The sequence below is a fragment of the Lygodium microphyllum genome, chromosome 2 (assembly GCF_053477565.2).
Source record: "Lygodium microphyllum isolate KBCC chromosome 2, Lygodium_microphyllum_v1.1.10, whole genome shotgun sequence".
NCBI classification, from domain to species: domain Eukaryota; kingdom Viridiplantae; phylum Streptophyta; class Polypodiopsida; order Schizaeales; family Lygodiaceae; genus Lygodium; species Lygodium microphyllum.
The window spans coordinates 103,731,096-103,756,995 of record NC_141136.1 but is presented as its reverse complement, the minus strand read 5'-3'; the positions used below and the strand labels follow the sequence as shown (position 1 = coordinate 103,756,995).

General features: G+C 42.8%; 1 protein-coding gene across 1 annotated transcript; it reads left to right on the top strand.

The window, feature by feature from the left end:
- Window positions 1-24,006: 24,006 nt before the first annotated feature.
- On the top strand, window positions 24,007-24,579 carry LOC148040119 (uncharacterized). Its single transcript, XM_087663053.1, has 2 exons — window positions 24,007-24,294; window positions 24,379-24,579. The coding sequence occupies exons 1-2, from the start codon at window positions 24,007-24,009 to the stop codon at window positions 24,577-24,579; spliced, it is 489 nt and encodes a 162-aa protein (XP_087519179.1).
- The last annotated feature ends 1,321 nt before the right edge of the window (window positions 24,580-25,900 follow it).

Below are 25,900 nucleotides of genomic sequence, written 5' to 3'. Positions count from 1 at the left end.
GGTATAATCACCCTTTCTTGTCAACCACTCCGCTAAAAGCTAAGGCTGATATTAAAGAATACCTACAAAGTCACGCATTCTTATCTCAATGCCTGCAACCGCCCCGTGATTAAATGGGTGTGATATGCCTTGACAATTGTACTCCCTCTCTCATTCTCAAAAAAGAAAAAAAGCAAAAAGAGAAAAAGCCACAAGGGAACAAAGACAAGGTGACTGGAGAGAAAGACAAGAGCAAAAAATAGCAAAGCTGAAAGCTGAAAGACAAGAGCAAAACTACTAAGCAAGTTAACAAGGAGAACACTTCACATGTGCTTGCAGTCTCCCTTCATTGTTATTGTGCACCACACTCACTGCATCTAGGGTTCTCCCTAGCCCCTTCCCCACTTCACACTTAGGGCACATCAAGGGCAGGACTTTCAGACCTGTCACCCTAAGTTTTGCACCGCACCTCCAACGACGCACGAACTGGGTCCTCAAGTGTGGGACATTACCAAGGGTTTGGCCAAGGTTAGACCCATCTCCCAGTTCCACTGGCACGGGCATCATGCACTACACAGTGAGACAGACACACCCCCTAGGAAGTGCACAACTTTTCTTGCAGGCTACGTTCGTGTTTCAAGAACTGGCTGCTTGGCTGAATAAGATCATCCACTACATCTTCCAATGACAAGGAATTTTTCCATGAGTCGGACATGAATCCATTACTGCAACTTCAGGAGCTTCGCTGCTAAGGTTTAAATGGCTCAACAAATTCCATGTTGCTAGCCATCTGTCTGCTGATGGCTACCATGATTGAACCAAGTCAAGGTAGAACTGCCATTGGCATAGATCTTGGAACCTCATCGTCCAATGATCCATGCCCAACGCCTCAAGATCTACGGATCGCTTATTGATTCCACAAGCCTGAATACCTTCAACTCAAAACTGAAGACTTTCAACTCAAAGACAAGGATCTTCAATCAAAGCAACGGATTTTCAAGGCACACAGCGTCCGGGGGGTTTCTCCAGAGTAAATCCCTCCAATACCACCCTCCTAAGGGATTGCTTCTTGCCTCAAGCATTTCTGATGCTCAAAAGACGACCGGCTACATAAGGGGTGCCACAACAATATGAAAGATGCCAAGTATCTTCATGAAGCCTAAAGCATGCCGGAATCTTTTCTGGTCATCGTCCTTAAACCCCATCACCTATCATTCACCCAACCACATTGGAAGCAATGTCACCCACCTACCTATTCCACCTAGCAGCCGACCTAACTAGCCACTACGTCCTTGTCACCCACGTCTTCGGTGCACGCTACAGCCTGCTACCTATGACGGTGAGTGCCATGGGACTGGCACTCGTCTAGGAGGGGGTAATGTTAACCCCAACATGAAGAGAGCAAAAGGAAATAAAAAAGACGCAGGGAAAAGGCAGAAAAAAGATAGCCCGACTGAAGAAAGAATAGGAGAAAAGGCCAAAAGCGCAAGGGCAACCTTAAAAGTCCAAGGCAAATGCAAAAGGGAAAAGGCACATTTTAAAATAAAAATGCGCACCCTGAAATCTTGTAAAAGAGTGTCGGTCTCTCACCCATGCAATTTGTAAATGTAGACGGGCAGTGGAAAGGAATCTAGGAAGATAGAAGGACAATGGGAAAAAGGGCCTAGGCTACGGCCGGCCATGTAAAAAAGAGAAAAAGGGGATGACCGCCCAAAAGGGATTTAGGGTTTTGTATATAAAATTGAAAAGTGAATGAGAAGCTCATTCTTGTGTGTGGCCAAAGCTTCTTCTTCTTCTTCTCTTGTTTCTTGCCTTCTTGCTTGTGCTTCAGAGAGGGATTGAGAGAGTGTGAGGGAGTGAGGGAGTGATTGTGTGAGAGTGAGGGATCTTGGAGAAGAAGCTCTCCATCTTCTCTCTTCATCTTCCCCTCCTCTCTTCTCTTCTCTTGTCTCGCACGTGGCTATGGAGGATGGAGCTCATGGGAGAGGGATTGAGGTTGCTTGAGCTTGCCTCAAGGATTGTGGAGCTACTTGTGTGCAAGAAAGAGGAGGGTACTCGATCGAGCATCAAGGTAAGCTCACTACACCCGTAAGGTAGGCATTGCATGTCGGCTATGTGAGAGGTAGCCATGGCCGCTCGATTCGAAACACTTGAGCAATAAGTGGTCCGTAGGTCTCAGGGTAGAGCTTGTAGCTCCCCTTCACTCATCATGAAGGTCCCCATGTAAGAAGGCTATATTTACATCCATCTGATAAAGGTCCATATCTAGCTGTACAACCAAAGCTAATATTAAGCGTAGAGTAGTCATCTTGAGACATGAGAAAAGAATTCATCAAAGTCAATATCATACTTTTACTTAAAACCCTTTACAACCACTTTGGCCTTATATTCCAGCTTGGGGTGTCCAAGGGTACCCTTCAATTTGTACAGCAACTTGTATGGCAAATCACACTTTTCATTAGGACAAAGAAATGAACTCCCATGTATGATTTTTCTGCAATGACTTATACTTTGACTACATGGCCCTCTCTTAAGAGTGACTTTTACCTCTATGCATGGGCTCCCCATAAGTAAGGGACTCACCACCTATCCAACATCATGATCATGGACCATTGGAACATCAAGTGTAGGCTATCTAGATAGCTATATGGTGATAGGAAGCTCCTCCTAAGATATCACCCTGAGTACCTCAACTATTTTCTTAGGCAACTTATGCACCTTTTTTGCATGGAAAACAACATCATCGCTATGGAAAACCTTCCTGACGTGTGGATCCCATAGATGATAGCCCATCTCATCTACATCCTTGTAACCAATAAGATGCATTTTATGGATTTAGATTCTAACGTATTGTGTTTGTCCTTGGAGACATGGAAAAAAGCCTCACATCCAAAGACGTGTAAATGAGCATACGATAGAGATTTTCCAAACTATACCTCCTCTACAACTTGACAACCAATAGTAGTGCTTGGGGATCTATTTATCACATGTACAGTATTAGTAATTTCTTTTATAGTAAGCTTGCTTGGCTAAACATACTACGGACTCTCCCTTGAATCATTCTATTTATGCACTTTGCAACACCATTTTAGGGTGGAATTTAAGGGGCCCTTAAATAATGCTTAATACATTGCTCATCACAAAATTACTTAAATAATTTAGGGACATATTCATCCCCATGATATAACCTTAGGTATTTTAGCCTATATCCGATTGGTTCTCAACAAGACCAAGCCAACACTGAAAGATAGTGAACACATTCAATTTGTACTTATGGGATGTGCCTAGACCTTATGCGAATAATCATCAATGTAAAGTACTTTGTGCCACCTAGTGATTGATAGGGCACGGGATCACATACATTAGAATGAACAAGAGCTAGATGCTCACCATGCATGTAATGCTAGATTCCTTATGGGAACTATATATCTACCTGCCATAAAGGCAATGATCACATGAATCAAAACATTTGTAGTCAAGTGGCAGAAAATACCACAAACGAGAAAGAATTTTCACTCATTTTAAGGAAATGTATCCAAGGTAGTGATGCCATAAAGATACATGTGATATGTCGGCCAACAGCTAATCCAAATACAAGTAAGGAATACATGCTACTAGTCTTGGCACCTTAAGCAAAGACAAGATTCTCATGGGTAATCATCCACATATGGATTCACCAAAAGATTCATGATACCTTGCATCATCCAACTATCTAGCAGAGAGCAGACTTTTGGTCAAAGCTAGAATATGGTGTACATCATGCAAAACAAAAGTGTTGTCCTAAAGAAAATTGTAGACCAACATTACCAAGCGAAGTTATTTTTTTGGACACATAATCTATAATACTACGATAGGAATAAAAAGAATCCTTATGTAAGGTAACATGAAAGGAAGTCCCTAAATCAAGCAGCCAATATTGAGTCCACAATAATGACATGTAAGAGAGGCCTTATGACTATGAGACTTACTATGAGATTACCTATGAGACTTAAGTACTATCCACATTCTTTTTGTTTATCTCCTTTGTGAGTAAGGCACCCTCAACTTGGGGTATTAAACCATCCTTAGGCATATTAGTAGACATGGCAATGTGAAAATTATCCCATGAGTGAAGAAGTATCACAAGCAAGAACAAGGAAGGAAGATTATCCTTGAACTCAATGCCCTACGAAGTCAACTGGCTAAAATCAAGTGAAACTCATTCAAATGTGCAGACACACTAGTCCCTTCCTTCATGAAAAGGTCCTTGAGTTGCTTCAACCAACACATCTTTGAAGCATGACTTTTCTTGTTATAAAGATTACATATCCTCTCCCATAACTTCCAAGCATTATCCTTCAGGAACCACAACATTAAAATAAACTTGTTTTGATGGTTACAATATAATAGTAGATTTACATAACTCATCCAACTTATCCCAAGTATCTTGATCAATGCCTTTGGACTTTACACTCTTGGTTTCCAAAGGCCTAATATTCTTCTTTTGAACTAGTATCTGCTATATCTGCATCTTCCAATAGGTGAATTTTGTGCCATTAAGGCTTTTCAATATTAGAAATAGCACTATCATTTGAAGAACTAACCACAATGAGAAGATACAAATGTAAAATCCAAGAGAATGGGCTACTATAAATGATTGCAAATCAGCCCCAAAAACTCAACCAAAACAAAGGCAAAATAGGAGAAAATACTAAGGTATAGAGCTATTTACTAACTACAAGCAATAGATTGCCAAAGTATAATGTCTATTCTCTAAGACAATATTAAAAACTATAATTATAGCAATGCTAAAATATCTTGTAGTCCAACTATAGGTGAATAGCCAAGAAATCAAGCTCCCACTAATAAGAATATCCGAGTAGTAACCAAGATACAAAGAATGAAAGTAGCAATGACTAAACGTAGACCACTAGTACTAAAGAGTATCCTGAACTCAGATTGTCAGTAAGCTATACATCCCATAAGCATATACATCATTGCCAAACTAGTGACAGAGGTAAGTACCAATGTCCAAAGCATACAAAATCAAATCAGCCCACAATAGGAGGTAACTATATCACATAGCATACAAGAGAGCATATATATGAACCAAGAGTCCCAATGTCTCAGAAAACCAAGCTCTACCAAGTACAAGTGTCTCCCATTGAAAGCAAATTTGGATGCAAAGTGAGCAAGAAAAGGTCAAGACATACACATCAAAGCATCTGGGAAGCCCAAGTGCATCACAAATATATCCGGGAGCATAAGTATCAAATGAAGTTTCAATATCCATAATTAAGAATAAAAACTCAAAGTGACTACTAACCAAAGCCCAAGTACATCAAATGTAGCTTAAATCCAAGTATCCAAGCATGTTATAACCATATTTGAGCTCATACAATGCTAGACATCACCATAGATATGTAGGATACCTAAAATACCATGTAGGCACAATAGGCATTCAAAACATGAAACTCATTGTTGTATGCTGAAAGGTGAAAAGGATCGAAGCTTGCACTCGATAGCTATGGCGGGAGAGCAAGAGCAAGAAAGAGAAAGACAAGAAATGGGAACTCCAACAGTCATAATGTGTGACCGGGCCTTCCTTTATTCAAACTGTCACTAAAAGAATAAAGAATAAAGTGACGGGACGGACGTCCGCCACCTGCAGTGTGCAGTGGCGGTGATTGTCAGTGTAGTAATACACGGGCGGCTAGGCGGAGGCGCCTTTACCCCCAACAACCTCCCACTTAAAGGTGAATCTACCCTAGTGAGGAGTGAAAAGAAAAAGAAAAAGACAGTACAACATGTACACATGTACAACAGGATGAGGAAAGATGTCATCTCATCCCACGCCCATCAACCTCCTGAGGAAGGCAAAGCGCTCTATAGAGAGGCTTTTCTGAGCAAATCTGCAGGATTCTGGTCAGTCAAGATCTTGACAAGATCAACAGGCTTGTCCTCAATGACCCCACATATGAAGTGATACCTCACCTCAATGTGTTTCATCTTCGCATGGAAGACCGGATTCTTGGCTAATTAAATAGCACTCATAGAATCTGAATGCAATGTAGGGATAGCATCAATACCAAGGTCAGCAACCAAACGACCCAACCAAATGGCCTCTTGCAAGCGTCAGTGGCTGCAACATACTCGGCCTCTGTAGTAGAAAGGGCCGTGCATTTCTGCACCCTGGACATCCAAGAAACAACACCTCCAGCATATGTGAATACATAACTGGAAGTGGACTTCCTACTATCTGCATGTCCTGCATAATCAGAGTCAGTGTACCCCACAACTCCTGTATCCTGGCTGCCATAGCATATGCACATATCTGCAGTGCCCTTCAGGTACCTCATGATACCCTTCACGGCATCCCAATGCTTCTTTCTAGGTGTAGCCATATAGCGTGCCACAACACCAACTGCAAAGGCAATATCTGGACGAGTGGCTATCATGGCATACATAACACTGCCTCTCTCTCTCTCTCTCTCTTCTCTCTCTCTCTCTCTCTCTCTCTCTCTCTCTCTCTCTCTCTCTCTCTCTCTCTCTCTCTCTCTCTCTCTCTCTCTCTCATACTTATAGTTTTGCAACTACTACACGTACATGTGTGTGTGTGTGTGTGTGTGTGTGTGTGTGTGTGTGTGTGTGTGTGTGTGTGTGTGTGTGTGTGTGTGTGTGTGTGTGTGTGTGTGTGTGTGTGTGTGTGTGTGTGTGTGTGTGTGTGTGTGTGTGTGTGTGTGTGTGATAGAGTTACAAGAACCATTGGGGTGAAGCAAGAATGCCCATTGTCACTTGTTATTTATATTGATGAGATAGTAGACTATATAGACAAATTAGGGGAGGTTCATGTATGGCTTACAAAGGCTTTGATGCCCATTCTATTATATGCAAATGATGTTGTGCTTATCTCTCACTCTGGTAAGGGCTTTATAGTAGCATGTGTATGCGCTACATACCTATTCCAGAGGTAGAGACCTCTAAGTGAACCTTGGAAAAACTAAAGTTATTGTGTTTAACACTACACCAGCTTGGGTGACCTATTCAATGTGTTAGTATACTTTTAGGATAAAAATTGATGACATTGTTAGACCTTACATATAGTTGGGTGTAACCTTCAAAGGACCATGGTTTTCCATGTTAGAGGTAGTAAAAGCTAGGCTACTATGAGGTTTTTAGCACTAGAAGCACTTGAGTGACAATGTGCACAAATACAATTTTAGGAACCATGCACCAGACTGTGTATTTTATGTGCATTAGTCAGCACAATACTTCTTTATGGAGAAGAGGTCTAGGGGTCTAACCTCTACCACACAAGGAGAGAGCTTCTTTACAAGGCAAGAAAGACTAGAAAGAGATTTGTATGATGGATGGCAACCCATGGAGAGAACATTTGTGATGTTGATAGCACATATGACCGAGAGGAAACCATCAATGCTCCATAAGATAATTAAAGTAGAGCTAGGCACTGCATCTTTGGTCACAAATGCCCTCATCAAGGCAATGATGTTCCTTTAGAGACTATGGCAGCTCTCACAAGTAAGATACATTGTTTACCGCAGCACAGAGGAGTGGGAAAATGGAGCAGAGGAGCAGGAAAATGGAAAAAGGAGATAACCGAAAGGGCATGGGACAAAGGAAGGAAAAGGCACCCCGGATGGAAGTCAGACCCTAGAAAATTTGAATGACGACCTCTCCAAAAGGCCTCAATGTCGCCTCGAGAAAAGAAAAGAGTAAAAGCACACCATTAATTGTGAAAGCGCTCCTGAATCCTTGTAAAAGAGTGCCAAGCTCACTCCTGTGAAAATTGTATGCAGTAGTTGGAAATGGGATAAGTTAGAATGGTGGGAAATAGGAAAAGAGGCCCTGAGCTAATGGCCAGCCATGTAAAAAGTGGGGATAACCGCCCAAGAAGTAGGGCATGTATATAAAGTTCAAAAGTGAATGAGAAGATCATTCTTGTGTGTGGCCAAATCTTCTTCTCTTGTTTCTTTCCTTCTTGCTTGTGCTTGAGTGAGGAATTGAGGGAGTGTGAGGGAGTGAGGGAGTGAGTGTGTGAGAGTGAGGGATCATGGAGAAGAAGCTCCCCATCTTCTCTCTTCATCTTCTCTTCTTCTCTTCTCTTCTCTTTTCTCGCGCGGCTATGGAGGATGGAGCTTGACGAAGAGGGCTTGAGGTTGCTTGAGCTTGTCACAAGGATCGTGGAGCTATCGGAGTGCAAGAGAGAGGAGGGAACTCGATCGAGCATCAAGGTAAGCTCACTACACCTATAAGGTAGGCATTGCGCGTCAGCTATGTGAGAGGTAGCCATGGCCGCTTGGCTTGAAACGCTTGATCAATAAGCGGTTTGTAGGTCTCGGGGTAGAGCTCTATAGCTTCCCTTCATTTTGGTTCCGTTGCCAGAATCGACAGAATCAAGCCTCGAACGCCGTACACATTGAATCGAGCATAGAAGTAGGGTTTGCAGCCCAAACCGGTGCTCGAGATAATTAGGAGATTTAGGAGGTTTTAATCCTTGGAGCAAGTAAGTATTTTGATTTGTTGTTGAATATTGGAGTAGGACCATCCATCTCCATCTCTGTTTTTTATTTTTGTTCCATTAGTTTAAGATTAGGATAGGAAAAAGAAGAAAAATAGGAAGGGTTCTGCTGCTACTGGAAACAGGGAAATAGGGGCACAAATTCTAGAGTGCCATTCGATTCGAGCACCACAGTGATTCCAGGTATGTCTGGCATTTCCTTGTAGTGTTTTGCACCTATCTGGAAGGCACTGGATGATTCCATGGAGTAGGCGCTGAGCTTGAGTCATCGCGTGCAACCCGCGGGCTATTGTCTGCACAGTTGGACCAAGTTACCTGGGTCCGATTCCCAAAATCGGACGGCGAGAATCTGACCGTCTGGCTACGAGAATTGAACCATTGGTCCTACTGCCACAATCGGACCACTCGTCCTATCGCAGGAGTCGGACCCCCTGTCTGACTAGGGAAATCGGACCAAAGTATAAATCGGACCACCCTGTCCGATTCTCAAAATTAGACCACCTTGTCTGAGTCTCAAATTTGGACCACCCTGTCCGAATCTCACAATCTGACTACCATGTCCGATTTTCACAATCGAACCAGCCCGTCCGAGTCTCAAAATCGAACCAGCCCATTCAAGTCTCAAAATTGAACCACCTTGTCCGAGTCTCAAAATTGAACCAATCCGTCCGATTCCCAAAATCAAACAATCCGATTCTGAGAATCAGACCACTTCACCAGAACCTAAAATAGAGGGGTTTTGAACTTGCCTGGCAGTCCTGGCCACCCTGTTCGCATCTCTGACCCCCCTGGAAACCCAATTTAGCCCTTAGAAGCCAAGACCACATAGGATAACTGAGGATTCACCCCAAACATCTAGACACTGAGCGGACTGAATTTAGAACTTGACTTGACTTTCAGTAACGCAACATGGACTTTCAGTAAGACCTTAGATCAGCCAGAACCTACGCTTAGAGCCATATCAGGCTACGAACGTGAGGGGAAGAGTGGAGTTTGCATTGAGCATTTCCTACATCCGCACCTCACTTTTGATTTTATCACCAAAGGTGCACTACAAGAAAAGAAAACTTTGTTTTCGCACTGAGCACTAGAAAGCACGAAGCACAACTTGTGAATAAGATTGACAACTGCTTTCAATAACAAGGAACTCATCATGAGATATAATAACATCAAGGAACCCACTATTAGGAGAAGATCCCAAAACATAGTTGAGTGCCTGAGAGCCCCATCAGTAGGACCTTAAGAGGACACGAAGATCCAGAAGGCGACAACATAGAGGATCGGATGTTGCCATAGCTACTCAAATTGATCGACGACCTTGTGGAGCTGGAAGTGGAAGCAATGTCAGGATCACGAGGCGGACAAGGAGAGGACCGACTGGACTTGGGAGAATTCCCAGTCTTAGTGTGCAGGAGTTAGCCAATGAGTACGACTTGTTAACTAGGACGGTAGTTTAGGACAGACCAATAGAGGAAGTGGTAGCAAGCCTAGAAGAGGAAAGAAAGGCAATTAGAAAGGCACTAGAGAGCATAATATCCTATAACGACGAGCAGAAGGCTAGGAAACTCCAACAAGATGTAGACATGTACGAGGCCCAGCATGTGCTAGCCTTGGCTGGTGCAGCCAAGGCTAGCACACACTAGCCAAGACATGTACGAGGCCCAGCGTGTGCTAGCCTTGGCTGGTGCTAGCCTTGGCTGGTGCAGTCAAAGCAGGGCCAAATGCAGAGAGAGAATGAGCAACAGAGGCTGACTTATCATTGAGTGAACTCGTAGCCAAGCAGCTCATGGACAATACGTCCGTTGAGTAGAGCGCAACAGCCTTAGCCACCTCATTACTCTCGGGATTAGGGGTCACGCAAGGGGCAAAGGGGCAATCTAGAATCCCTATTGTAGCAAAGCAGCTAGACAAGTATGAACCTAGCAATGACCCATATAGCTTTGTGGAGCAATTTGAACAAGTTTGCGAAGCAAATGGTCTCACAGACCTTACACAATGCTCTCAAGCTTTCGGTCTATGCTTAGGTGATAAGGGGAGAATTTGGTACACTAGTCTAGATGCAGCTGAGTGCATGAACTTTGCTCGTCTTAAGGACCTCTTTATCAAGAGATTCTCTGAGGCAGGGTACTCTGACAATCTCATCGTCCGGTTGATGAATGTCAGTCAAAGGGAAAAGGAAGACGTAAGGGACTATGTCACTCATGTGCGTAGCCTCTTCAAGAGGATCCCTGCAAATGAGCGACCTAAAGAGAAGGCTGTGTCTACCATATTTATAAATGGAATTCGAAGCGAGGAGCTCTACAAGGCTTTGGCTAGTAACTCCACTCTACACCGAGACCTGTTAGCTAGAGTCTTTGAAGAGGCAATAAGGGTGGACGATCAGCTTAGGGAGCGAAGCATGAGGAACACCAGTCGGGACAGTACAAGTCAGAGAGCTCCAGAGCGGTCAACAGTTTCAGGAGAGAGAGAGAACTCTAGCATACAAGATAAGGGAAAGAGTGTTGACCAAGGCCAGGAGCTGGCTGAGGTGAGAATGGAGCTTACACGATTGCAAGACCAAATGAGGAAACATGTGCGGTCACATGTACAGTGTATACACTGTGGCGGTAACCACCTCCCAGCCGAGTGCCAAGATCCTAGATCTAGGTCGTGCTCAAACTGTGGTAGGTTCGGTCATGACACATTACATTGCAAACTGCCAAGGAGATTCCCATATGCGCAGCAATACAACCCTCCATACTTAGGCAACAGGCCACCTAACCTCTTTGGCAAGGGAGCCTAGTTGGCACTTCCAGCACCAAATGACGCAAGACCGGCCATTCCTAGGCTAGAGATGAACCCAATAGACATACCCAGACCACCAGGCCCCTATGTAACCCATCCACTGAGTGACGCTCCTGTTCACTATGTGGAAGAACCTATCAGGGTACGTACTTCATTAATGAAGTGATATCCCACCTACTCTCGACCTTCCTAATCATTCATAGAAGGTCCTCGCCCTACTACCCTCAAGCAAATGGCCAAGCAGAATCCACGAATAAAATCCTAGTCAACGTGCTTACGAAGGTGGTATCCACATCACGAAGTGAGTGGGATAACAAATTAATGGTGGCCTTGTGGGCCTATCATACAGCTTATAAGACGGCTGTAGGACGGATGCCCTTTCGGCCGACTTATGGAACGGAGGCCATTCTACCCTTAGAGTTCTTTGTCCCTAGCTTAAGGATAGCAACCCAGGAGCATTGGGAGGGAAGAGAGTCTTAGACCAACCGCTTAGTGGAGTTAGAGTGTCTCACGGAGACTCGACTCTTAGCCACCCATGCTCTAATTTGTGAGAAGGCACGAAGAAAGATGTGGTTTTACAAGCATGTCAAACAGCGTAACTTTGATCAGAGGGACCTCGTTCTACTATACTCTGTGAAGGGTCACAAATAGAAAATGAAATTTTGAGGACTAGGACCTTTTTGAGTACATACAATTAGTAGAACAGGCAATGTTGAATTGGAGACTCTCGAAGGTGAAGGAATAGGCAATGTTGAATTGGAGACCCTCGAAGGTGAAGGAATAGGCTTTTTCAATGGCAGTCGCATGAAAAAGTACTATCCTCCTTCCCATCCGTTGCATGAGCTACCTATGCTTGAAGCCCCTGTCAATGTTTGTGTGGCCACTATTACCAAACTAATAGATCAAGATGAAGAAGCAGTGGCACCAACCTACCTATGAATCACGATCACTGCAGAACGGACGTATTCTTTTGATGCCTTGATCGACGAAGGTGCCGACTATAATATATTCATGAATAACCATTGGACACGCATTGGTCAACCTAAATTACAGCCCACAAATGCTAAACTCATCCCATTTGGGGGAACACTTACTCACTCTTAGGAAAATGCAAAGTGGTTGTCTCTATCGAGTCTGAAAGTATACCAGTCTTCTTTTATGTGTTGCCAAACACTAAAGGGGCAGGTAATAAGTCATTACTAGGTCGCACTTTTAGGAAAATGCAAAGTGGCTGTCTCTATCGAGTCTAAAAGTATACTAGTCTTCTTTTATGTGTTGCCAAACACTAAAGGGGCCGGTAATAAGTCACTACTAAGTCGCACTTTTCAAAAGCAAATGAACTGCAATGTGGACTATAACCTAGATCGCATCCATCTTGCTATAGGCAATGTGTGCATAGTGACTACTTTCAACAAGGGTTATCTTGATCCTTCTACAATTGCAAAGCCACCGATAGAGACCCCTATGACCATGCATATGACCAAGCCTAGGGAGAAGGGCTGTGATATCTCACCCCACGCTCAAACTGCTAGAACCAAGCCACCAAGGCCATTCACAAGGCCAAGGAGTCCATGCTCATATGGGTGTCAAAATGACAAGGTCTACCTCCTTGTAAACCGCAGAAATGTGCTTCTAAATACAAAAACTATCAGTCACAGCCTAAGAGGCAGCTCAAACGCTATCGATGTAGGCGCACGACTATGCCGCGATGGATCCCCAAAGATCTCTTGTGAGCACAAGGATACTATGAGGGCAACCTCTGGATATGGGTGCCTAAGAGTGGACATTCAAGAGGCTCAACTCTAAGCAACCTCACTCCAGCTAGAGAGGCTTGCACATATGGAGCCCAGGCTGCAAAGCAAGTTGAACCAGCACCGGTTGTGATTAATGAATCCCAGTACATTTATCGTTCAAAGCTAGATGCCCCAAAATTATCGAAGTCAGAGGAGTTGAGTACCCCCATGCCGGCTCAGATAGAATGCAACACACCTCCGATGCCACTGGAGCCCCCTGCAACATCTCAAAGTGCTTCTGAGTGCAAAGTCCCATCTATGATGCCATCAATGGAGTCACCACTATCCAGCCCAATTGCACCATCACCACCAGTAGGTCTTAGGCCTTCGTATGAAAGACGATCTTTCCTTTCAGTGGCCAAGGATCTTGCTAAGACCTCAGGAGTGATGTAGTGACATGCATCAAGGCATTAGATTACACCTTCACCACATTCGCTAGGAGCTATGAGAGGCTTAACCTAAGACTTCTCGATGAATCCCTTACTTCTGATATTCGTGCGTTGCCATGCACTTGGGAAGACTACGAATTTATGACCGTCAAATTCCCCAAAATTTCCACCGAATTAATTGCTAATGGAGAAATCTCAAAGGAGCAAGCCATTCTCAGAAGACTAATTACCTCGTACCGCAAGCCTACTCGCTCTGCACCTGAACAAGAACTGGAGGAGCTCACCCAGCTTGCCAACTCTGATTCTTCATTCTTACAACTGTAGTATGCCTTGCAACTCCAATGGGAGAAAAAAGGCTGCCGCATCATGACCAATGCCGAGCAAAGAAGGGTAATCAAAATAATTGAACACGACCCTACTTATGTGGCACCTCTTTCATTTAGGGTTTTGGCTGTTACACGCAACATACACTTAGATGACCATGTGTTAGCCCACCCTTGCATTGACCAATTCCTTACGGAAGAGGAACTACACGTTGCTAGCCGCCTCAACTCCGGGGACATCTTTCATGATGACCTATATCACCCAAGATTCCATACGACCATGTGAACTTGATCGTCATGCCCAGCTTGAATATAACCCTAACCTCTATACTTGGCTGTTGGCCAAGTAACTCACCCCACAAAGTCCATGTGAGTCCTCCTTCTTCCATTGCTAATCCTAGGAAGGATTCCTTTAAAACTTAAGGAAGGGGGGGGGGGGGAGGGGAGCAAAGTGAGAGCCAAGTGATGTAGCAAGGTGTAGTGATGGATGAAAATGATCAACTAAATTTAAATAAGAAAGAATGCAAGGAGGAAATAGATGTTGCTTTTGAATTATTTCCAAGTTTCATACCTCTGAAGCAGCATGGCAAATTGTCACACGCATTCTTTCTTGGGTTTTTGTTAGTGATGAGTCGATTCATAATGCTAATATTGGCATGGTGTAATGACAGGCACCTACCATGGTAGGACAAGAAAAGAGGGGTAAACTTCCATTCACTGAAGAGGAGCTGACAAAGTATGGGATCAGTGTTGAGACACGTGGATTTAGCCAATTCACATTCAAACATACCCTGAATTTAGACGATGCCATCCTAGAAGAGCCGGCAATGAAGGAGTTGGTGGATAAATGCAACCTCCAAAAATATGTGGAAAAGGTCAGACAGGCTGTAGATTACAGCATGTGCGCTGACTTTTTAAAGAGCTTTAATGAAGGTAGGAGCTGTGGCACGGTCACAGTAAGGACTAATGACCAGGAAAGAAGGGTGCAAGTGCCCCTTAATGCAGCTGTCGTCGAGAAATCCCTGGGGCTTGTGTCCAAGAAGGAGAGGCGCCCAAGAAGAGATGTATATACCATGATGGGAGTCAAAAAAGATGACATGCACACAGTGGATGGAATCAGTTTGGCTGATATTCCAGACCCCGCAACAAAGATACAAGCTAAAATGGTCCACACCCTTTTCTCAGGACAGAGATACAATGCTTTAATGAATAGAATCAGGGTGCCATCACTAGAGAGCATCGCTGCAAGAGTTCCAGAGGACGTGGATTGGAACGATTTTGTGCAAAAACTATCGAGTTCAGCCCAATACCAGCTGGTGGGGAGTCTCCTGCTTCTATTGCACGATCCGCAAGGAAAAAGCCTGCCTCGAAAGCCTCCATAATCAGATATGGTGGTGTCCTGATGGCAATCATCCATGAGGCTATCAAGGATGTTGATGTAGATGAAGAGCAAGTTGTGCATCAAAGCTCACCTCACCACGAGGAAGAAGGCTCAAGTGAAAGGACAATAAGCGACAAAGGAGAGCTGGAGGTACCACCTACTCAAGTGGCTAAACCACGGGAGCAAAAGAAGAGTGACAAGAGCCAGAAGGAGAAGAAAAAAAGAATGAGCAAAGAAGAGCGAGCCAAGATGAAGAGGGCTCAAAGAGAGTCAAGAAGGGTGGAGGATGAATGAAGGAAAAAAAAAGAGGAAGAACTCGAAAAATTTAGAGAAGAATCAAAGAGAGCAGAAGAAGGGAGGCAAAGAAGGGTAGAGGAGGAAGCCAAGGAACTAACAATAAAAGAACTTGCTGAGTTGGAAGAGGCCACTCATGGATCTGTTGAAGAAACCCATGGGGGAGGAGAGATTGATTCTTTAAGTCCCTGCCAGGTATGAACTTGAAGAACAAGACAGATTGGAGAGGGAAATAGAGTTCCTGAAACAGGAAAGGCCAGGAGTTCCCGCAGCAGAAGCACAAAGGCTGCAGAATGAGGCACAACGAGTGCAAGATGCATTGGAGATTACCAAGGAAGACATAGAGGCCCTCATGGCCATGGCCTTCACCCAAAGAAGATTGCACTTCGCAGAGATCCAAAGTCACGAGCAGCTTGTGCAAGAAAAGTCAGAGCTATTTGCTGAGGCAGAAAAAAGATTCAGCATTGCAAATCAGGCAAAAGAAATTGCTGAAGAACAGCTTCTAGGAAAAGGAACCAACTCTAGTTCTTAATGAATGAGCAGCAGCAGGTTGTGACAACCTTGGCAAGTGAGCTGGAGGAGGGAAGAAAGAAGATGGACGAGAGAGCCAGTGAGTGGGAAAGAAACAATTTTGAAAGAGTTAGGGATTTAACAGAATACTTGGCGCTGGCTGAGTGCAAGAGAGTGCTTGCGGAGTCTAGGGCAGAAGCTGTTGATGTATGTGCCAACACACAAATGCAAGCCTTCCTCAGCATAGTACTACACATCACCCAGGCGTAGGGCAATGATGCAGTGGAGAAGCATTAGGGCCAAAAATGCTTCAAAAAAGGCACTTGTAAGAAAATGATTAAGTTTTTAATTAGTTGAGATTTTGGAAGAATGAAAACGCCAAATTTGGTTGCTCAAATGTGATTAATGAGAGAATATTGAATTCATCAAAGAGCTGAGCCATTAATTGTTCCTCAAATTTAATTTATGTCAGTGTTACCTTTTCGGCCGTTTTTTGTCTTGGAACTTGGGAGAATTTGTATTGTCGAGAAATGTCCACCTATATTGCGATTTGTCTACTCCCACATCTTCTTTCACACGCTCTTTCTCCATTCTCTTTTACCATTCTCTTCTTTGTGCTTACTTTCTTATCACTACGATCGTTGATCTACTAAAATGTTTAGCAACACCTTTGCAAGTGATACAAATGCGAGCACATGCAAATACAAACTTACCATCCAACTAGTGTTGAGACATCGAGCTCCACTCGTGATATGCCAGGGTGACCGTTGTGCATTTATGTCACCGACTTGTCAGTTGCAGATGCGGTTGGTACACCGCCCATGAATAATAGCTACATGATAGCTATCCTTATCTACTCTAGTTCGTGGCTCAGTTAGTATGCCACCTTAGTTATTTGAGTTTGGTTTGAGACCCATATATAGGGTTCTTCTATTTCTTTGTATTAGAGTTCTTTTGGCTTACACAATTAAGAAGAGGAAACCTGTTTTCAGCCTCCACCTCTGTGTGTATTCCCCCATTGTGCAAGCAAGAAAGCTACAAGTGAGACTCCTTCCTTCTCTCCCACAATCTTGACATGGTATCAGAGCCTTGTTCGTGGTAAGGAGCTCAAGAAAGCAAGCCAAGCTCGCGGTGTTCTGGTAAGAGGAGCAGTGTTGCTTTCATTTTCTGTATTGGGAGCAGATCTCTGCAGGTAGCACAGCCGAAAATTGCAAGAGTGCATTGTCTCAGATTGAGACGCCCTTCGCGGTGAAGCAAGAGGGCAGTATATGCTGAGGGCGAGGGCTTTAGCCCTCGATGACCCTGTTTTTTTTATTTGAGGCCATTTCGGGGCCTGTTTTGGAGGCGGAAGTTTTCTGCACGCACTCAGGAAAAGGTCTAGTTTTATGCTATGCGACCACTGTTCTACATGTCGGTGAAAAGTTACCACAGAAATTGCATCGTATGCTTGTGTGTAGAGACATTGGGAGTTACAGAATCATCCTTCGTTCCTGTTTATGCAAAATCGTCACTAGGAAGTGACTGTGTGGTCAAATACCACTTTCGCCAGTTTTGCAGATTTGCTCTTGTGAGGGTGAAGCTGTGTTTTTTGCAGTGACAGAATTTTTTGCAGTGTTCTGTAATGGCGTCTGATTCTCTTTCACAGATTGTCACTGAAAAGCTTGACAAGAACAACTTCCAAGCATGGAAGTTTAGAATGACGAATTTCCTTATGGGAAAAGGATATTGGGAATTTGTTGCAGGAAATGAAGAAGAACCAGTTCTTCTTGATGTTCCCAATCAACAGCAAATGCAGGCATTTAAAGCATGGCATGAGAGAGCCAGGAAAGTTATGTACTGGCTGTCTATCAGTATTTCAGACTCTATGATTGTGCATATTCAGGATGCAAGTACGCCAAAGGAGGCATGGGATACTTTGTCAAAAATGTATAGCACAAATACTCAAGCCAGGAAAATGCAGCTCAAGCAAGAGTTGCATAATGTGCAAAGAGAAAATATGAGCATCAATGACTACCACATGAAGGTGAAGAAGATTGCAGATGCACTTGCTTCCATTGGGTCGCCAGTGGAAGATGATGATTTAGTTTCTGTGACCTTGAATGGTCTAGGAAAGGATTATGCACAATTTCGGACATCCATTTCAGTTCGTGAAAGATTTTCTGATTTTGAGGAGTTGATTGCTCTTCTAATTTCTGAGGAGCAGAGAAATGGTGGTGCATCTTCTTCAGGAGGAACTTCAAAAGAAACTGTCTTCTACTCAAATGCTGGAAGAGGTAGAGGTAGAGGTAGAGGAGGCCGATTTGGAGGCCGTGGTAGAAATCAGAATATGCAGCAGACTCAAGAAAACCAGTCCTATGGAGGAGGACGTGGTAACTCTAAAGGCAGGGGGAGCCAAAGAGATCGTGGTGGATGGCAAAGAGGCCAAAATGCAAAACAGTAATGTTGAATGCTACTACTGTGGTAAAATGGGTCATATGGCTAAAAACTGCTATAAAAAGCAGAATGACATCATGAATGGAAAACTGCAACAAGGAAATTATGCATCTTCTAGTAGACAGGGTGATGACAGAAATGAGCATTTGTTTATGATGCAGCACTTGAACAATTCTGTGACAAGTGCAGAAGAAAGCAACGATGTGTGGTATGTTGACTCAGCTGCATCAAACCACATGACAAGTCATGCAGAATGGATGGAGGATGCAAGGAAAATGGAAAAACCAGGATTTGTAGAGACTGGTGATGATACTGCACATCCTATTGTGCAGATTGGAAAAATTCCTTTGTCTATGCAGGATGGGAAAAAGAAATACCTGTCCGATGTATTTCATGTCCCGAATATCACCAAGAATCTGGTTTCTGTTGGTCAAATGGTTGAGCAGGGCTTGCAGGTCAGATTTAATCCTCATGGATGCTTTGTTGAGGATATGAAAAATAAAGGTCACTTGATAGCAAAAGGAAAGAAGAAGGGCAGAATGTTTACGTTGGATGCAGACATGCCTGAATTGAGTGCAGCAATGTTTGCACATGGGACCGGTGTAGTTGCAGATATTGATATCTGGCATAAACGCATTGGTCATGTTAATGTACAACGACTTAAATCAATGCAGGCCCAAAACATTGTTGCAGGATTGCCTAAATTCAGGGTTGCAGAAATGCATAAGGTATGTGAAGCATGTCAGTTTGGAAAACAGGCAAGGAAACCATTTCCTAGACATGTTCAAGAGAGTAAGAAGCCATTGGAATTAATCCACTCTGATGTGTGGACTACTAAAGCTGCATCTCTTGGAGGCTGTCATTATTTTGTTACTTTTATTGATGACTATAGCAGAAAAGTTTGGGTGTATTTTATGAAAAAGAAAAGTGAAGTTTTTGGGCATTTCAAAACTCTTAAAGCTATGGTTGAAAAAGAAACAGGCCTGCAAATAAAATGCCTAAGGTCAGATGGAGGGGGAGAGTACCTCTCAAATGAGTTTGCAAGGTTCTTGTAGGAGCATGGCATAAAGCAGCAATATTCATGCAGTCATACCCCATAACAAAATGGAATTGCAGAAAGGAAAAATAGGCATATTGGAGAGGTATCTTGTGCCATGCTCAATGAAAAAGACCTGCCAGATTTTTATTGGGCTGAGGCAGTTGCTACAGCAGTCTACATAATGAACAGGACTCCCACTGCAGCAATACATGGCATGACTCCAGAGGAGAGGTATACTGGTAGGAAACCAGATATTTCTCATTTAAAAATTTTTGGTTGCATTGCCTATGTACATGTGCCAGATGAGTTGAGATCCAAGTTGGATCCAAAAGCTGAGAAGTGCATCTTTATTGGTTATTCTCTGCAGCAAAAAGGGTATAGATGCTATAACCCTTCTACTCACAAGTTTACAGTGAGCAAAGATGTTGTTTTTGATGAGATGAGTAGCTGGTATAAACCAGTAAATGTGATTGATAATGTAGATGCACAAAATGGTAATGTTGCACAGAATTCTCAACAGCAGTCACAAGATATTAGTGGACCTAGAGCGTCCTCTAGCAGTGGTTCACATTCTTCACCATGGACAGGTAGATTGAGATCAGGAGAATCTTCTCAAAGCAATGCAGATAGTGGTATGCAGGTATCACGAAAAGGAAAAGAGAAGGTTGATCAACCCATGTTTGATGTGAATGCAGGTCACTCTTATGTGGATGGTGAATCCAGTGGCTCAGAACAGAGCATTGATGATGAGTTGGGTATTCCTTCTATTGTTACACCTGGAGTAAGGAAGACCAGGGATGTTTTGAGAGCACCTGGGAGTGAACCTACTTTGCGCAGGTCTACCAAAGCTAGGTATCCTGTGGATAGGCTGAAATATGATGGATTTACAGCCATTCACTATGCATATATGGTCAAAGTGATACAGGAACCAGAACCCACTTCTTTTGAGCAAGCCATGGGAAAAGAAAAATGGGAGAAAGCCATGGATGAAGAAATGGATGCCTTGGAAGCAAATGCTACATGGGAATTGGTACCTTTGCCTAAAGGTAAGAATGCAATTGGCTGTAAGTGGGTTTATAAGGTGAAGCACAATGCAGATGGTTCTGTGAACAGATACAAGGCAAGATTAGTAGTCAAGGGGTATGCACAAACATATGGCATTGACTATGAAGAAACATTTAGTCCGGTTGCAAGGATGGCAACCGTAAGAGCAGTCATTGCTATGGCTGCATCAAAGGAATGGTCTTTACATCAGATGGATGTAAAGAATGCCTTCTTGCATGGTGACTTGCAAGAAGAGGTATATATGGAGCAGCCACCAGGTTATGTGCATGCTGTTCATCCTGAGTTTGTTTGCAGGTTGAAGAAAGCATTGTATGGCTTGAAGCAAGCACCTAGAGCATGGTCTGACAAGATAGGACAGTATCTTGTCACTATTGGCTTTCAGATTTCCAAGGCAGATTTCTCACTTTATGTGAGAAAAATAGAGAAAGGTATTATGCTACTTGTCATTTATGTTGATGATTTGATTATGACAGGTGACATTGATGAAGATATCCTTCATGTGAAAATGCTATTGAAGCAGAAGTTTGAGATGAAGGATTTGGGAGAGCTGCATTATTTCTTGGGCATTGAGGTGATTAGATCACCAAGTGGGATACAGCTCTTGCAGAGGCAGTATGGATTGGACATGCTGTCCAAATATGGGATGACAGGCTATAAGCCTATTTCAGTTCCTTTGGAGCAGAATGTGAAGCTGAGCGCAGATGCAGGTGAGCTTCTGAAAGACCCTACTATGTACAGACGCATAGTAGGAAGCTTGATTTATATGACTATTACCAGGCTAGATTTGAGCTATGCTGTTGGATTGGTAAGTCAGTTTATGCAGGCTCCAAGGAAACCGCATTTGGATGCGGATAGATGCATACTCAGGTATGTGAAGTCCACATTGCAGTATGGACTATTTTATGAGACTGGGGTTCAGATACAGCTGCATGGATACACTGATGCTGATTGGGCTGGTAGTATTTCTGATAGACGATCTACCAGTGGATATGTGTTCTCTTTTGGGAGTGCTGCAGTCACTTGGAGCAGCAAGAAACAGCCTACAGTTGCCTTGTCGAGCACAGAGGCTGAGTACAGGGGTGCAGCAATGGCTGCATGTGAGGTAGCTTGGTTGCATAAGCTACTTTATGATATGCATCAGCCTACAGATGGGCCAGTTGTCATTTATTGTGACAACATGAGTAGTATACACTTGGCAAATAACCCAGTCTATCATGCTAGAACAAAGCACATTGAGGTGCATTATCACTATGTGTGGGAGAGGGTTTTACTAGGTCTTATTAATCTAGTTTATGTCAGCACAGAGGATCAGGTAGCTGACATATTTACAAAGGCATTGGGCGCAGAGAAGCTGCGCAAGTTCAGAGACCTGCTTGGTGTGCAGGAATTGGGATTGAGCTCGAGGGGGAGTGTTGAGACATCGAGCTCCACTCGTGATATGCCAGGGTGACCGTTGTGCATTTATGTCACCGGCTTGTCAATTACAGATGCGGTTGGTACACCGCCCATGAATAATAGCTACATGATAGCTATCCTTATCTACTCTAGTTCGTGGCTCAGTTAGTATGCCACCTTAGTTAGTTGAGTTTGGTTTGAGACCCATATATAGGGTTCTTCTATTTCTTTGTATTAGAGTTCTTTTGGCTTACACAACTAAGAAGAGGAAAACTGTTTTCAGCCTCCACCTCTGTGTGTATTCCCCCATTGTGCAAGCAAGAAAGCTACAAGTGAGACTCATTCCTTCTCTCCCACAATCTTGACAACTAGATCCAATTTATTCATCTTGGAGAAGTATACATCGTCGAGTACTAACAGATGAGATGGAGACCAACAGATTGCGAACTCAAGGAAAGAAACATATAGATTTGTGGGTAGATGGAAATATTTATCCAAAGGATCCTTCAACAGGTAAACCTCCTAATTTTTTTAATATTCATGACTACGTGAGATATGTTGGGGAAGGTTATAATGGGATGCTTGGGTATTGTACACTCTGCATCTTACACATACATGGCTCAGATGAATGAAATGAAAAAAGCATTATTTATTGCACGAACAAGCATTTCGAAGCTTACAAATAAGATTGACGTTTTGGAAAATGCTAACTCAGTCATTACAAGACAAGTTAGCACATTTAAAGAAAACTCCAATAGGATTAAGAGAGAGAAAGAGACCACTAAAAAATATAACTAGCTTGTGTGAGAGAGCAAAGAAAAGAAGATTGAATCTTGCAAAAAAAATGTCTCCAACATGTCGGGTATAAATATTCGAGAGAGTGAGGAGAGAATTAGTTTTTTAAAAGAGACCATGAATAAGAATGATATTTTGAGGATTCTTAGGTCACCTCAAAATATGGATTTGAGAGGCCCAACTCTCAAAGAATTAGTGAAGGACTTAAAGGACACAGTAAAACCAAACGAAATTGTAGAGACATGTGATACTGTGGGCATTAGTTGAAAAGGTTATTGGGCTATCTCAAGATTATGGTTTAAAAATCTAAAATGTAATAGAATAACTGCATTTGGGTTACCTCGAGCCCTAGGAGTATCGGATGCAAGGACTGCCATGAATCGTAAGATTCCACAAGTTTTCGGAGAATACATTCATATTGAAGCATCTATGCCATATGAAAAGAAAAAAAGAAAATCTAGTTTTGAATGCAATGTATTTAACAATATATGGATTGATCTAAGAAGAGTGCAGATTGTAATGGTTCACATGTATAGACTCACGTTAGAGGAATGTCACTGTGTTTTAAAGTTTGCCTTGAAGTTAGATGAAGCACAAATTCAAAAAGGTCAAAAGATGGAAAGAGTCAGCATTTGCATTATGAATAGGGCATTGGAATACAGCAATGGTGGGGGTCAAGCACCACTGCATAAGTTCCAGTCTGAGATGGAGATTTGGTGGGTTGGTGCAATCAGGTACCAATTGAGAATCATGAAACACTGAAATGGTTGTTTACTCATACAGGTATTCCAAACATTATTAAGTCTCAAAGTGAAGGAGAAATGTTGGTTGTTGATGGGATTGGTAATTTTAATGTGGAATGGCACATGAGCGTTGACTTGAAAACTATCAAATGTATGCTTGGAATATGTAATGGGGCAAATGCAAAATATCCTTGTATTTATTGCATGGAATGTGTTGGGTCTAAAAATTGGAGCAACTTGCGCCCTGTAAGAAGAGCCCCAACTAGAGACTCTATAGATTTAAGTTTTTAAAAAAAACAAGGAACATATATGGGATCCAATTCTTTCAATTCCTCTTACTAATGTTCATATATGTACTTTGCATGCAGAAATTAGAATTATTGATAAACTTCTCAGGTTGCATCTTGACTATGCATACTCAATTAAGCGTTTGTCTTTATCGAATGAGTGTATTGACAAATGTGAGGCATTACTGTCCAAAATGGGTTTTCGTGGAGGTCAAGTTCATTTAAGAAAAGATCCAACACTTTCAGGGAAAACAAGAGATGTCTTGGCTAATGTCTCAATGGGAGGCTCAAAAGCTAGACGTTTTTTAGGTAACCATACAGAAAAACAGGTGAGCATTACTTGGGAGCATTGGAGAGAGCTGTGTTGGATAACGACAAACGTTGCAACCACACCACGACTTGCATTTCTAAGGATGGAGGTTTGGAGACATGTTGATGTCTTCCTAAAGCTCCTCAAGCACCAAACGAAAATGTATACGTATCCAAAAGAGTTCAAATGTTCGATTACAAATCTTGTTCAGGCAATAAAGGAGGCATGGGGAGAAAAAGATATCACTTTTTATTTGGTAAGAGAGAATATTTCATCCAAGCTTTCTTCGATAAAATTTCCATTTGGCAGAAACTGATTGTTACTCTTATGAATTTTGCAGCATATCCTTCATATCCATGGGCCTTACTTTGTGGAGGAGCAAGGCCCCCTCGCAACTTATAGCGGCCAAGGAATGGAAAAATTTCACTATCAAGCACGTACAAGTTTTTTTCGAAGCACAAGACATGGAGGTGGAGTTACAAAAAGCAATGCTCTTAAGGAGCTATTCAATTGGTTTTTTCGACAACAGTTCAAAGAATAAATACTTCAACTTAAGAATTCATAGTATTTTTTGACGACAACTTCAAAGAATGAATACTTCAACTTGAGAATTCAAGAAAGGAAAGTACAAAGCTAGCTCTCAAGAGCCTTTACATCATCCTCCCTTTCTGGGATATTTCCTCTATAACGTAGAAATTTTCTTCTCTTGTAGCCAACTATTGATTTTATATTAGTTCGATTTGCTGCCAAAGCATAAGATGAGAGGGCCAGAAAGTATCCTGCTCTAGAATGTCAAGAATCGGGTGGTGGGGGGACTTGCTCAAGATGCTGTGCCGAACACACACAGAATGCACAAGGAGAAGCTCACTCAAGAGACAAGAAGAGAGATGGAGGCCAAAACATTTTCTTGCTGGTTTCTTCTTCTTCTTCCACCCTCTTTACAATGTACACAAAGTATAGATAAGATACAACATAAAGGAAGTGGCCTACTAAGTCAAACAATGCATAACTGACTACACTAGTCGACCGGCGCTATAACTATGCCAGCTGTAAATAGGTGTAACAACCTGAATATAATAAGTAGTGAGTCAGTGGCCATGTGAGAGTCATAATGACCACCGACGTGCTAAGTGTAGACATGTGGACCCATCTAACCAGGCGGTCCATCATTAATGTCTGCATGTGTTGAGCTTGTCATCTCAACACTCCCCCTCAAGCTCACCAATGCATTTGTGAAGATGTTAGCTATCTGATCCTGTGTGCTGACATACACCAAGTCAATCTCACCTGCTAGTACCTTCTCTCTCACAAAGTGGTAGTGTACCTCAATATGTTTTGTCCTGGCATGGAACACAGGGTTCTTAGCCAACTATATACTGCTCATGTTGTCACAAAAAATGACAACTGGACCTTCTGTCTACACATCTAAATCAGCCAATAACTTTTGTAGCCATACTACCTCACATGTTGCAACAGCAGCACCTCTATACTCAGCCTCTGTACTCGACAAAGCAATTGTAGATTGCTTTTTGCTGCTCCAAGTAATTGCTGCACTACCAAGAGAGAACATGTATCCAATGGTATATCTTCTATCAACCATACTACCAGCCTAATCTGCATCTGTGTATCCGAACACCTGTACATCTGTACCTGCCTCATAGAAAAGTCCATAATGTAATGTGGACTTCACATATCTCAATATGTGTCTGACTGCATCCAAATGTGGCTTTCTAGGTACTTGCATAAACTGACTCACAAGACCAATAGCGTAGCTCAAGTCTGGCCTTGTAATGGTGTCATGTAAATCAAACTCCCTACTATCCTCCTGAACATAGTAGGGTCTTCTATCCAAGATAAGCTAA

What these genes read in the sequence shown, in the direction of transcription:
- LOC148040119 (XM_087663053.1), top strand. Translation starts at nt 24,007, where the DNA reads ATGGGAGGCTCAAAAGCTAGACGTTTTTTAGGTAACCATACAGAAAAA. An exon ending in AAGATATCACTTTTTATTTG is followed by an intron (nt 24,295 to 24,378) that starts GTAAGAGAGAAT and finishes TGAATTTTGCAG; the next exon opens with CATATCCTTCATATCCATGG.